General features: G+C 42.6%; 1 protein-coding gene across 1 annotated transcript in view; it reads right to left on the bottom strand.

Moving 5' to 3' along the window:
* LOC126335651 (Down syndrome cell adhesion molecule-like protein Dscam2) overlaps positions 1-13,995 on the bottom strand; it is a 176,618-nt gene that overhangs the window by 113,114 nt on the left and 49,509 nt on the right. Inside the window, exon 6 of the mRNA XM_049999107.1 lies at positions 1,174-1,305. Within this exon, the coding sequence (XP_049855064.1) occupies positions 1,174-1,305 (132 nt within the window). The remainder of the gene's footprint in view (positions 1-1,173; positions 1,306-13,995) is intronic.

Raw genomic sequence — 13,995 nt, 5'->3', positions numbered from 1 at the left:
CAGCTACAAAATACTAACACGAATTTTTTACAGACGAATGGAGAAACTGGTAGAAGCCGACCTCGGGGAAGATCAGTTTGGATTCCGTAGAAATATTGGAGCACGTGAGGCATTAATGACCTTACGACTTATCTTAGAAGAAAGATTAAGAAAAGACAAACCTACGTTTCTAGCATTTGCAGACTTAGAGAAAGCTTTTCACAATGTTGACTGGAAGAAATAAAAACTTTGAGGTTCGCCGATGACATTGTAATTCTGTCAGAGACAGCAAAGGACTTGCAAAAGCAGTTGAACGGAATGGACAGTGTTTTGAAAGGAGGATATAAGATGAACATCAACAAAATCAAAACGAGGATAATGGAATGTAGTCGAATTAAGTAGGGTGATGCTGAGGGAATTAGATTAAGAAATGAGACACTTAAAGTAATAAAGGAGTTTTCTATTTGGGGAGAAAAATAACTGATGATGGTCGAAGTAGAGAAGATATAAAATGTAGACTGGCCATGGCAAGGAAAGCGTTTCTGAAGAAGAGAAATTTGTTAACATCGCTTATAGATTTAAGTGTCTGGAAGTCATTTCTGAAAGTATTCGTATGGAGTGTAGCCATGTATGGAAGTGAAACATGGACGATAAGTAGTTTGGACAGGAAGAGAATAGAAGCTTTCGTAATGTGGTGATACAGAAGAATACTGAAGATTAGATGGGTAGATCACATAACTAATGAGGAGGTATTGAATAGAATCGGGGAGAAGAGGAGTTTGTGGCACAACTTGACGAGAAGAAGGGACCGGTTGGTAGGACATGTTCTGAGGCATCAAGGGATCACCAATTTAGCATTGGAGGGCATCGTGGAGGGTAAAAATCGTAGAGCGAGACCAGGAGATGAATGCACTAACCAGATTCAGAAGGATGTAGGTTTCAGTAGGTACTGGGAGATGAAGAAACTTGCACAGGGTAGAGTAGAATGGGGACTTGCATCAAACGAGTCTCAGGACTGAAGACCACAACAACAACAGATGTCGTACTGATCAAATAGTAAAGCATGTCTATTACATGGTGTGTCTCATTTTCTCTAATCTAATTATTATATGTCGTCAACGAACAGTGCCTTTTGTTGACAGTGGAGACCAGTAAACGGCAGCAGTTTCAACAGCGCGTGCACGTGGTACTCACGTGTAGGAGGGCAGTGGGAAGCCCTGCGCTGCGCAGGGCAGCTCCACGGGCTGCCTGTGGCGCGCCTGCACGTGGCTGCGCGAGTCCGTGATGCGGGGAGGCACAGAGCTCTGCGGTGACGTCACCAGCAGTCTGCAACACCACCGCCACTTGTAGTAGCCAGCTGGCTCAACAAGTGCCTCCAAAAAGTAATTACAAAGTAAGAAATAATTATGATCGAATCGTTAGAGCATAGAAAATTTAGAGTAGGTCTACACGTTTTACCTATAAAATTAAGAAATTCTTTCAGGAGAGAAACTCTCTGTACTAAAATTGTTCAAAATTTGCATGTTAAATAACTTAATCATTAAGATAACTGTTGAGTATTACAGAATCCATGAGAGCATATTAGACCCATTTATACAGATTGTGTGAAATTAAAGTGTATGAGGCGAATACTTATACAGGCTGTTACAAAAAGGTACGGCCAAACTTTCAGGAAACATTCCTCACACACAAATAAAGAAAAGATGTTATATGGACATGTGTCCGGAAACGCTTAATTTCCAAGTTAGAACTCATTTTAGTTTCGTGAGTATGTACTGTACTTCCTCGATTCACCGCCAGTTGGCCCAATTGAAGGAAGGTAACGTTGACTTCGGTGCTTGTGATGACATGCGACTCATTGCTCTACAGTACTAGCATCAAGCACATCAGTACGTAGCATCAACAGGTTATTGATCATCACGAACGTGGTTTTGCAGTCAGTGAAATGTTTACAAATGCGGAGTTGGCAGCTGCCCATTTGATGTATGGATTAGCACGGTGCAATAGCCGTGGCGCGGTACGTTTGTGTCGAGACAGATTTCCAGAAAGAAGGTGTCCCGACATGAAGACGTTCGAAGTAATTGATCGGCGTCTTAGGGAGCACGGAACATTCCAGCCTATTACTAGCGACTGGAGAAGACCTAGAACGACGAGGACACCTGCAATGGACGAGGCAATTCCTCGTGTAGTTGACGATAACCCTAATGTAAGCGCCTGAGAAGTTGCTGCTGTACAAAGTAACGTTGACCGCGTCACTGTATGGAGAGTGCTACGGGAGAACCAGTTGTTTCAGTACTATGTACAGCGTGTGCAGGCACTATCAGCAGCTCATTCGCCTCCACGGGTACACTTCTGCGAATGGTTCAACCAACAATGTATCAATCCTCACTTCAGTGCAAATGTTCTCTTTACGGATGAGGCTTTATTCCAACGTGACCAAATTGTAAATTTTCACAATCAACATGCAGTTGTGCAATCACGACATGAACACGGATTTTCTGTGAACGTTTGGGCAGGCATTGTTGGTGATGTCTTGATTGGGCCCCATGTTCTTCCACCTATGCTCACCGGAGCATGTTATCATGATTTCATACGGGATACTGTTCCTGTGCTGCTAAAACATGTGCCTTTACGTACGACACAACATGTGGTTCATGCACGACGGAGCTGCTGCACATTTCAGTTGAAGTGTTCGTACGCTTCTCAACAACAGATTCGGTGACCGATGAATTGGTAGAGCGGACCAATTCCATGGCCTCCACGCTCTCCTGAACTCAACCCTCTTGACTTTCATTTATGGGGGCATTTGAAAGCTCTTGTCTACGCAACCCCGGTACCAAATATAGAGACTCTTCGTGCTCGTATTGTGGTCGGCTGTGATACAATACGCCATTCTCCAGGGCTACATCAGCGCATCACAAATTCAATGCGACGGAGGTTGGATGCATGTATCCTCGCTAACGGAGGACATTTTGAACATTTCTTGTAAGAAAGTGTTTGAAGTCACGCTGGTACGTTCTGTTGCTGTGTGTTTCCTTCCATGATTAATGTGATTTGAAGAGAAGTAATAAAATTAGCTCTAACATGGAAAGTAAGTGTTTCCGGACACATGTTCACATAACATATTTTCTTTCTTTGTGTGTGAGGAATGTTTCCTGAAAATTTGGCCGGACCTTTTTGTAGTACCCTGTATACAATCGTGTAATTTTTTCACGTTATCTGTATCTATTATACAGAGTTCGCCAGAAAAATGTATACACACTCTAAGGAACAAACAGTATTATGTGTTTATTTTACATTTTATAATTGATCACACATTTTGTACAACCTTCAGTTTAGCACATGGTTACTTTAAATGTTCCAGATGTTGTCCGTTGGCGCCTATACATATAACAAAGCGACGAGCGGTCGCCTCAACTACATCAGTCAATGTTTCAGGGGAGATCGCTGCACTTGTCGCTATAATATCCTGGCGAAGTTTCTAAAGCGTGCGTGGATTACATCGATAGACGTTCTCTTTCACAGTTCCCCACAAGTAAAAGTCCGTAGATGTTAGATCTGGCGACCGTGGAGGGAATTCAATGGTCCCTCTTCGTCGAATCTAATGCCCAGGGAAATTGTCATCCAGGTGGTAGTGTGGTGGCACACCGTCCTGTTGTTAGAAGACATATTCATCAGCTCCATAAAATGCACATACACCTGGCAAAATTGCTGTGCGTTAACACTTCCAGGCGCACTTCTTTAGTGACAGTAGGAGCAAAGAAAAGTGTTGCACTGAGCCCATAGATGACAGTCCACACCACACATGAACCCCGTGGTAGACTGGCCGCTTTATCCACATAAACACGCGGATTTTGCGGTGGCCAGTACACACTGTTATGCCGATTCACGGTTCCATTTAAATTGGGCCTCGTTACTGCACACTATCTTCGTCACAAATTGTTCTCCATCAGCTGATACCATTCGCAAAATTTCATTCAGCGATCAGGATCGTCATCATTAATCGCTTGCAGTTATCGTATATTGTAAACTTTCCACTTTGGAGCTTTCAGAATTCTTCGTACACTTGTACTGCTGACCCTCAGTTCACGTGCGCATTGGTAGTAGACTTTTGTGGAGAATTTAATAAACGTTTCCAATTCAAGAGTAGACGAAGCAGGTCTTGTAGCTGTATGCTGTCTTCCTGATGTTTCTTTATGAGTATCATAAATCGTTCCATGCAATTCAAACTTGTCATTTAATTGTTAGGCGGGTTGGTGGTTCTTTTGCAAACTCCCGCCTCCACTGACGTTATCAAACTTGAAAAACCACTTCACAATACATTTTGGTTGCTCGAATGTCAATCGTGCTCCAGCCATCTTGTTTTCTCAACAAAGAGATGAAAGTGTTGAGCCAAAGACCATACACACTCGTAACTCAAAGCGAACGACAATAACGATACAGCCTGACAGTGTATACATTTTTGTGGCGGACTCTGTAGCTAAAGTGATAGGATTGTAGCTTCAAAAGATTGTCAGCTTTCGTGTTTAATGTGCTTCGGCAATAACGATATTGCCTGTCAAATCTGTATTAATTATTTTTTTGTAGTGTTTTGTCATGATCATTTGACACTTACCTTCTCTTGGTTTCCTTTCTGTATTTTCTGCGATGATTTTGCATAGTTATTGAACTTACACTGAAGCAACTAGGGCAGTGGTTCCCAATCTTTCTTAGACCGCTACCCCTGAATGCATTCGAATATTAACCGGAAACCCCCTCCGCCTTCCGCCGTCACCGCCCACCCTTCTACCCACCATTAGCAACATTTGTGCCTAATTAAATACCAGAATGAAAAAGAATCTCTTTGAATATCTATTTTTAAAACGAGGAAAGAGAAATAGTATTTAGTTTCTATAGGTGTTTTATTAAACCACGAATTAATGAGTCAATGAGGCGATTGGTACTACTTAAACAAACAAAATTCCTCATACTTGGTTATTTTCCAATCACTGCACTTGGTAAACCATGATACAAATCTATTAAGTTAATTTTTTTAATTTTATTTTCGTCATAGTAAAAAATCTACTTTCTCATGTCACACTTCTTTTCCACGACCTGTGTCAGAGGAGTGTGGGTATGTACTAGAATGAATTATGAATCAGTTCGTGGTGCATCTCGTACGCTAACTGCAAATCCTTCTCAAAAAGAAAGTTAACTGTTCACAGTAAAGATGCACAGTTGTTACAAAACACTTTTTCCTGCACCACTCCCAGTCCAAGCGACACTTGCTGCACCTGCACTCTGATCAACATTTAAAATCAATCTAGTTAACATGTGTACACTATATTTGCTGTCTACAAATCAGCTGATTGCTGGACTCTTTACATCTGTACTAGCAGAAATTAGAAGACTGCAGAGTCCCAATGCTTTGTGTCTGACCATTGCTGTTAATAATTATAATAATAACAACAACAATATTGTGTTAATGCCTATAGCGTTCTTATGTGGTTACTGTTATGTTGTGTAATCACTCGATTCATTTATCTGTTTTGCAATTAAAAATGAACGAGTTTCTGGCTCACTGCAGTAACTACCTAACACTATTAGAAGACATTTTCAAGAAATATTTAGCGTTTCTTACGTGTATGTCTCACTTGTACTGTCATAGATGGATGGTGTAAAGGAGGAAGTATATGTATAGCAGGTGGAATACGTGAGGAAGATGTCGTTCATACATTTATATCAGGAGCTGTAATTTTTATTGTATCGTATAACGCATTAATGCTAGTAATATAGAAAAAAACTATATTGTTAGCTTATGCAGAAATATTAGATTATTACGGAACTGTGATAACAGTAGTGAGCTTTTAAAAGCCTCATGACGGAAACGCAATTGAATGCATTTGGTTTGTACCCCATAGCAAACTTCATTTTACCTCTCAGGCGCATTTATGTCCAGGTTAGGAACAAAGGGCGTCGGTAAGATAGTTTTTAGGGGGGCGTAGGAATGCGGAGTGTCTGGGCGTATGGCGTAGTGTCAATGTTTTGGCAGACAAGTGGCGACTTGAAGGTAGCCAAAATAAAACATTCCAGTGTCGACCCTGTTAGAAACCTGCCTAAGACCGAGTTTTAAGCAAATTTGTTGAATGAAGAACACCTGACTTCATTATATTTTTCTCTTTCTCTGAGGAGTGGCGGAAGTGGATGCGGGGAGCGGAGGGGAATGGTACGGAATTTAAAAAAAAATGTTTCAAATGGCTCTGAGTACTATGGGACTTAACTTCTGTGGTCATCAGTCCCCTAGAACTTAGAACTACTTAAACCTAACTAACCTACGCACATCACACACATCCATGCCCGAGGCAGGATTCGAACCTGCGACCGCAGCAGTCGCGCGGTTCCGGACTGAGCGCCTAGAACCGCGAGACCACCGCGGCCGGCTGGGGACGGAATCTTCTTTGCCTCTGGGTATGGGCGTCCTTGGAAATACGGAACTAGAGTAAAGAGATCATTTCTTGGAGTGCGGGTAGTTAAGTTTCTGTGCAGCTACATGCAGGCTCTCCCTCAAGCCGATATTGGTAGACGCAGCCGGTCCAGTTTTTTCGTAGAATACTTTCGTTATCTTGATGCCATTATCTCATTTTAGTTCAGAACTCTCCGTATATTACGTTTCACAGAGGTAGCTGTGTTAGAATTGTGACTGGATGACGATACCATACTGCCATGTCGGTGTCTAACAAGAACATTTTTGTTGTGCTAGCACCTGATCATTCCTGTTTTCATGGTTCACACATGGTTCACATGGCTCTGAGCACTATGGGACTTAACATCTTATGTCATCAGTCCCCTAGAACTTAGAACTGCATAAACCTAACTAACCTAAGGACATCACACACATCCATGCCCGAGGCAGGATTCGAACCCGCGCGGTTCCAGACTGAAGCGCCTAGAACCGCTCGGCCAACGTGGCCGGCTGTCTTCATGGTATGAATTTTTTTCGTATTTACATGACATTGGTACACGAGCCACTACTGCTTCTTATGAAGTTGCTTTTTAAAATAGTTCTCTTCTTGTATCCCTGTCCTTGCTTCCATGGATTGTGGAAAACCTGCAGCGTAGCCCATTTCCCTTTCATGTGCACATCACTTAGTATTCCAAACATCATCGATGGTCCAGTTTACGCGTATGTTTATAATGTACAGTAGACAGAAAATTTTTTCACCTCCAGGAGACTTCAAGCTAATGCGACGAGTCACCACCCTGAGCCTTGACTATGGCTATTGATCGACGTTCAGCTATGCCATATCCAGATAAACCACCCATCGATGATTACATCCTGAAGATCACACTCAACAGTCATTTTCTAAGAGACTGGGCAACATCGTCCAGAAAGTGGTCATGCACATGTTCAAACACAATATTGTTAGCTTATGCAGAAATATTAGATTATTACGGAACTGTGATAACAGTAACTTTCCGCCATTGTATGACGTCTCCATGTCGACCCATCTTGGTGCTCAGTTTATACAGGCAGATTCAGCTGTCCCAGCAATCCACAAAACTTTCAAATACCACATTATATTCTCTCGCTCTCTGTACACAAGATATTAGTCACGCAGAAAAATTGAGCAGGATCTTTCAATAGAAGCTTTAATGTAATTAAATTTAGTACTGGAATATGTTTCTGCTAGTGACTTCAGTTCTCGAATTATTCAAGAAACACATTCAGAAGTGACCTTAAAACACGTTTTTCTTGAAGAACTGTGGCCTTCAGGAAGACGTATCTCCACACAAAATTTAACTACATTAAGTTTCCAACAAAATAGTCTTGGTCATATTTATATAGTACTAGTAATTTGGGAAAAGAGAGCGAGAGAATATGAAAATCTCGCGTATCGTTTTTGATGGTGTTGTGGCTTGCATAAAATCAATAGGTAGGGAGAGCTGAATCAGGTTGTATGCAACCACTGGGCTTACACATACTCCTTCACTGCCGTGTGTTTGGTCAGCTGTGGGGCCATGCATGACCGCCTGGTTCCTGTTTTACACCACTTACAGTGCTTCAAAGCGACCAGCTGCTCTTTTTAAGAGGTTACCGAATATTTTGCCTGCTGAATTTGTAATTAATTTGTTTGCAGCTATGCAAGGTGAGTTCATGCGCGCACTCAGTCATCAGTAGTAACACAGCGCTTCCAGCATTGAGATACAACAAACCACGACCTAAACTACTAGTAAATAATAGATTGTCGAAAGAAAAAAAGCATTAAACCTGGAGAGACGACGTCGATTCTGGTATGATAACGGCATATGGCACATGGGGGTAGTAGATGTGCTCATAGTGGTTTTAGTGTCGTCTGCGAATAGATAGCATAGTGGCATAGCTAACAGAGCGCCATCTGTGTCTATCTTTTAATATGAAATGCTTACACGCTGAAGGCTCAGTGCGGTGCAAACGCGTGAAGCAAGCAGACAACCATGGCCTGGACACGCAAACATGCTTTTTACAGCCAAATGAGTCAGTTTGAAAGGGTTTAAATTGTGATCTTCAGAGTGGCGGGTTGGTTTATGGAGAAATGCCACACAAGTTGGATGTGCTACGTCAGTTGTGCAATGATGCTGGAGTCTGCGGTCGCGTGAACATTCTCACACCCTTGGACGAGGTCCTGGGCGTCCAGGCAGCACAGACACCCACCAGGATCGTCGTTCTATAAGGGCAGTACTGGCAGATCGTACTGCTATCACGGCACAGAGAAGAAGGCTTGTGAGCCCACATGTGTCAAGACGAACTGTGGCTAACCGGTTATTAGCAGTGGACCCATGGTCACGCATACCTCTAGCCCGTCTTCCACTCACGCCACAGCATTGATGTGCATGATTCTTCTGGTGCCGTCAGAGGATCACTTGGAAGATCGAAATGGCGCGCCGTGGTCTTCAGCGTTGAAACAAGATTCTAGCTGCTTGCAAGTGATGGTCGTCTGCACATTCCACGTAGGCCTGGTCACTGCTGTCTCGTAGATTGTATTTGTCCAAGACACATTAGCCCCATCCTACGCGTTATAGTTTACCGTTAGTGTTTCTGGAGGGGACGCTAACCAGCGCTCGGTATGTAGAAAATGTTGTTAGACCAGTGTTTTTGCCCTTCTTGCAGTAGGAAGGTAATGAGTTGTTCCAAGAGGATAATGCTCGCCCACACATTGAACATGAAACTTAAAATGCTCTGCAAGATGTGCGGCAACTTCCCTGGCCAGCATGATATCCGGACTTGTCTCGAATCGGGCACGTGTTGGACATCACCGGCCGAGAAGTGACTCATGCGACTCGCCAACCAACAACTCTTACAGAAATACGTGAACAGGTCGAGGAGGCGTGGAATAACGTATCCCAGGGCAATACTCGCCAATTTTACGATCGACATGATGCCAGCCTCGCCACCTGCATTACCGCCCTTGGAGGCTACACCATGTACTACACTACTGGCCATTACAGTTGGTGCATCAAAAAGAAATGCAGATGATAAACGGGTACTCATTGGACAAATATATTATACTAGAACTGACATAGATCTGAAGTATGTGCTGGCCAGGGCAAAAGTCGAACATTTTCTGTATCCAGAAAGGACCGTACAGGACCTGCAACATGCGGTCGTGCGTTACCCTGTTGAAATGTATGGTTTGGCAGGGATCGAATGAAGGGCAGAGCCACGGGTCGTAACACATCTGAAATGTAACGTCGACTGTTCAAAGTGTCCTCAATGCAAACAAGAGGTGACCGAGACGTGTAACCAATATCACCCCATAACATCACGCCTGGTGATACGCCAGTATGGCGAAGACGAATACACGCTTCCAATGTGCGTACGCCGCGAGGTCGTCAAACACGGATGCAACCATCATGATACTGTAAACAGAACCTGGATTCATCCGAAAAAACGACGTTTTGCCATACGTGCACCCAGGTTCGTCGTTGAGTACACCATCCGAGGCGCTCCTGTCTGTGATGCAGCGTTAAGGGTAACCTCAGCCATGGTCTCCGAGCTGATAGTCCATACTGCTGCAAACGTCGTCGAACTGTTGGTGCAGATGGTTGTTCTCTTGCAAACGTCCCCATCTGTTGACTTAGGGATCGAGACGTGGCTGCACGATCCGTTACAGCCATGCGGGTAAGATGCCTCTCATCTCTACTGCTAGTGAAACGGGGCAGTTGGGATCCATCACGGCGTTCCGTATTAAACTCCCGAACCCACCAATTTCATATTCTGTCAGTCATTGGATCTCTACCAACGCGAGAAGCACTGTCGCGATACGATAAACCGCAATCGCGATAGGCTACAATCCGCCCTTTATCAAAGTCGGAAACGTGATGGTACGCATTTCTCCTCCTTACACGAGGCATCACAACAACGTTTCACCAGGCAACCCCGATCAACTTCTGTTTGTCTATGAGAAATCGATTGGAAACATTCCTCATATCAGCATGTTGTATGTGTCGCCACCGGCGCCAACCTTGTGTGAATGCTCTGAAAAGCTAATCATTTGCACATCACAGCATCTTCTTCCTGTCGGTTAAATGTCACGTCTGTAGCACGTCATCTTCTTGGTGTAGCAATTTTAATGGCCAGTAGTGTAAAATCGCTGTACCGGCGTTGTTCGATGCCTTGTATCTCAGAATCGCTTTTACTGTTGATCTGTAAACATAATTATTTGGTGTATTACATATGCACAGGTGGAACAATAAATATTGAGTGAGTTGAAAACCTGTAAAAGGATGTGGTAACTTTTTTCCGGCATTCTCAAACTGTTTTATTTAATCAAACTCACGCTTTTATTTGATATTACAGTTTATTACTCATTGTAGGTGCATACTAGCAAGTGATTCATACATGGTCTGCAAGTAGAATCACCCAGAACCGTACGGAGCAAGACTGTTATTTATCTGAGCATGCTGGTACCCTTTATACTGTCATGAATGTGTAACTCGAGACTCATATGCTTTCACTGCACTAGCGGCAAGGTTGGAGATTGTCTATGCTTGAAGAGGCTTGCAAATCATAAGTACGAATGCAACTGATCACTTTCAGTTTTATGGAATTAGATTCAGCTAATTGTGTAAAAGATGTAAAGGGAATGTGAGAGAGACTTCGTGGAGTTGTGCATTAGGGACACAGTATTGGAACCACAACTGAATAAATGCATCGACAGCTAACCTAAATCAGAAACTTAGAACAAACACATTCGCGCTTGTATGAAATCTTAAACAACTTAGAATTGGTTTTAACCAAATTGAGTACACTTACGTTTATCAATACAGTGTATCGACTACAATTTTAAGGTAGTAGATAGTGCTTTCACGCTGATATCTCCGTGATTCAACACCGTTTTTTGAAAGTTTGTCACTGAGTCGTTAAGTCATACTTCTTGCAATGGAAGAGCGTTCGTTCTTAAGCTTCATATTCTGTCCTTCTTTTGTTCTCAAATACTACAGCTGTTTGCACATTTTATTACGTAAACTACTTTATTCTCTCATGCTGCAGCTGCCTGCATACTTTATCATACGAATTTCCCAATGTAATGTCGTGGCTACAGTAGGGAGGAACCTGCCAAGGGTGAAAACGTAATATTTACGGATGTTAGGGGATTTCTCTTTCCTATTCAGACGAGCCACAGGAAAACCTTACCGAGACCGCGCGCTCACAAAAGACGGGCAGGTTATTCATCACCAAGGTGGCACAGTGGAATAATAACTTACCATATCTAGCTGAAATTACATTTCCTTTTCAAATTTTGCGGCTGAAAGTTGATGCGAAGTCCAACAGAACAAAATTTCTGGCGACCATATTTTTGGTACCGAAGTAAAATATCTCCACACTGAGAACGGCATGGTTTTTTTTTTTCGTCTTAAGGACTTACAGGTTTCAACGAGAAAATGTGTATTGCCTTGATCTGTACACCATGATCGATTCGTATGTTTTTTTCAGTTGACATTTTTGTTAGTGTTCTTAACTCCGAACTAAGAAATTTTTTTTGTCCTTCTGCTTCTAACATTTGCTATCAATTTTTTTTTGCGTACCTAAGAATTTCCGTTTGGAAAGTAATAAAATTACGTTGCTGTTGCGGTCTTCAGTCTGATGACTGGTTTGACGCAACTCTCCACACTATAGTATGCAAGCCTTTTCATGTCTGTGTAGTTACGTCAACTTGCATCTGCTTGAATCTGCTTATTGTAGTGAAGTCTTGGTCGCCCTCTAGAATTTTTAACTTCGCCTCTTCTTTTCATAATCAAACGGACTATTTCTTGTTGTCTCAGGCTGTATTCTACCAACCGATCCATCTTTTACTCAAGTTGTACCTGAAATTTCTTACTTTCCACAAATGTTCTATGTCCCATCCACCGGAGGTCAGACAAACATGTATACGACATTCAGACACGTTCCATACTTTATGAGCATGTGACGTATACAGAATCTTTCACATTCAGGCAGTCATATTTTTAAAGAGCTGGCCAACTGCGAGCAGGACCTGCGCACTGAGGGTTCTGTTCAAACTTAATTACGCATACAGACAGCTCTTCTACCCAAGGGTCCGGCCCCGGTAGCTGAGTGGTCAGCGCGACAGACTGTCAATCGTAAGGGCCGCCGGCATGGTAGCTCAGCGTGTTCGGTCAGAGGGTTAACTGCCCTCTGTATATAAAAAACTGAGCCAGCGGCTCACCACTGAACTTGAACGAGTGTCATTGCACATCCGCACCGAACAAATTCCCGAGTTCGATTCCCGGCTGGGTCGGAGATTTTCTCCGCTCAGGGACTGGGTGTTTTGTTGTTCTAATCATCATCATTTCATCCGCAGCGAAGCGCAAGTCGCCGAAGAGTCGTCAAATCAAAAGACTTGCACCAGGCGAAAGGTCTACCCGACGGGAGGCCCTAGTCACACGACATTTACATTTATCGCCCCAGGAGTAGTGGATCTAGTCGGTTTTTGCCTGATTCCGATATCGATACTGGCAATATATCCATCCTGGGATTTGCAAGACAGTATCAAAAATCCTGACAGTAGCCCTGACATACAAAAAGAAGCGAGGAGAGGGCTTCATTTCATATGTATAGAGAAAAGAGTTACTATTTTTTTATTTACTTAGCAGAACGCCACGACAGCTTGAATTTTGTGTTTGCACGCAGTAACATTTTTCTTTTATGCTTTTAATGGATGATTAATAAGTCCTAATGGTAAAAAGGTATTTTTATGTGATATAATTACAATTCAACAATTTTCGGGATTTTTATCTTTACTTCTACTGTGGAACCTTTCTTCTTTGCCAAATTCGATGACTGTAGCTCCACGGAAAGTAGACTATAAGTGTTGATGAGTGAGGTTTGCAAGTATCAGCGTATGTGGTATAAATGGCTTTATCCTATAACTGTATTGGCTCAGAAGCTAAAATTTTTTATAGCGCCAAGGGACCATAGACCTTAGTGTGTGACATAAATTTTTACTTGATAGTACTCGCTCATGAGAAAAATTGGTCTTAAAAAATTGTTTTTCTTGTGATATGATTACAAATTAACAGTTTTCGGATTTTTCCCTTTACTTTTGCTGTAAAATATTACATCTTAACGAAATTTAGTGACTGTAGGTCAGCGAAAAGTACCACGTAGTTTTTTAGAAGTGAGTTTGCAAGTGCGAAAATATGTGACGTAAACAGCCGAATCTTTTGAGTGCATCAACTTAGAAGCTTAAATTTCTGATATCGTCAAGGGACCGTAGGCCTTAGAACGTGAAATAAATTTCAAATGTTTCAAATGGCTCTGAGCACTATGGGACTTAACATCTGAAGTCATCAGTTCCCTAGAACTTAGAAGTACTAAAACCTAACTAACCTAAGGACATGACACACATCCATGCCCGAGGCAGGATTCGAACCTGCGAACGTAGCAACAACGCGGTTCCAGACTGAAGCTCCTAGAACCGCTCGGCCACAGCGACCGGCACATAAATTTAAACTTGATACGCCTACCTGTACTGAGAAGAGGGGATGTTAACAGTC

Source organism: Schistocerca gregaria, chromosome 2 (genome assembly GCF_023897955.1).
Source record: "Schistocerca gregaria isolate iqSchGreg1 chromosome 2, iqSchGreg1.2, whole genome shotgun sequence".
NCBI classification, from domain to species: domain Eukaryota; kingdom Metazoa; phylum Arthropoda; class Insecta; order Orthoptera; family Acrididae; genus Schistocerca; species Schistocerca gregaria.
Note: the sequence above shows the minus strand (reverse complement) of the source record. Positions and strands in the feature narration are given on the sequence as shown.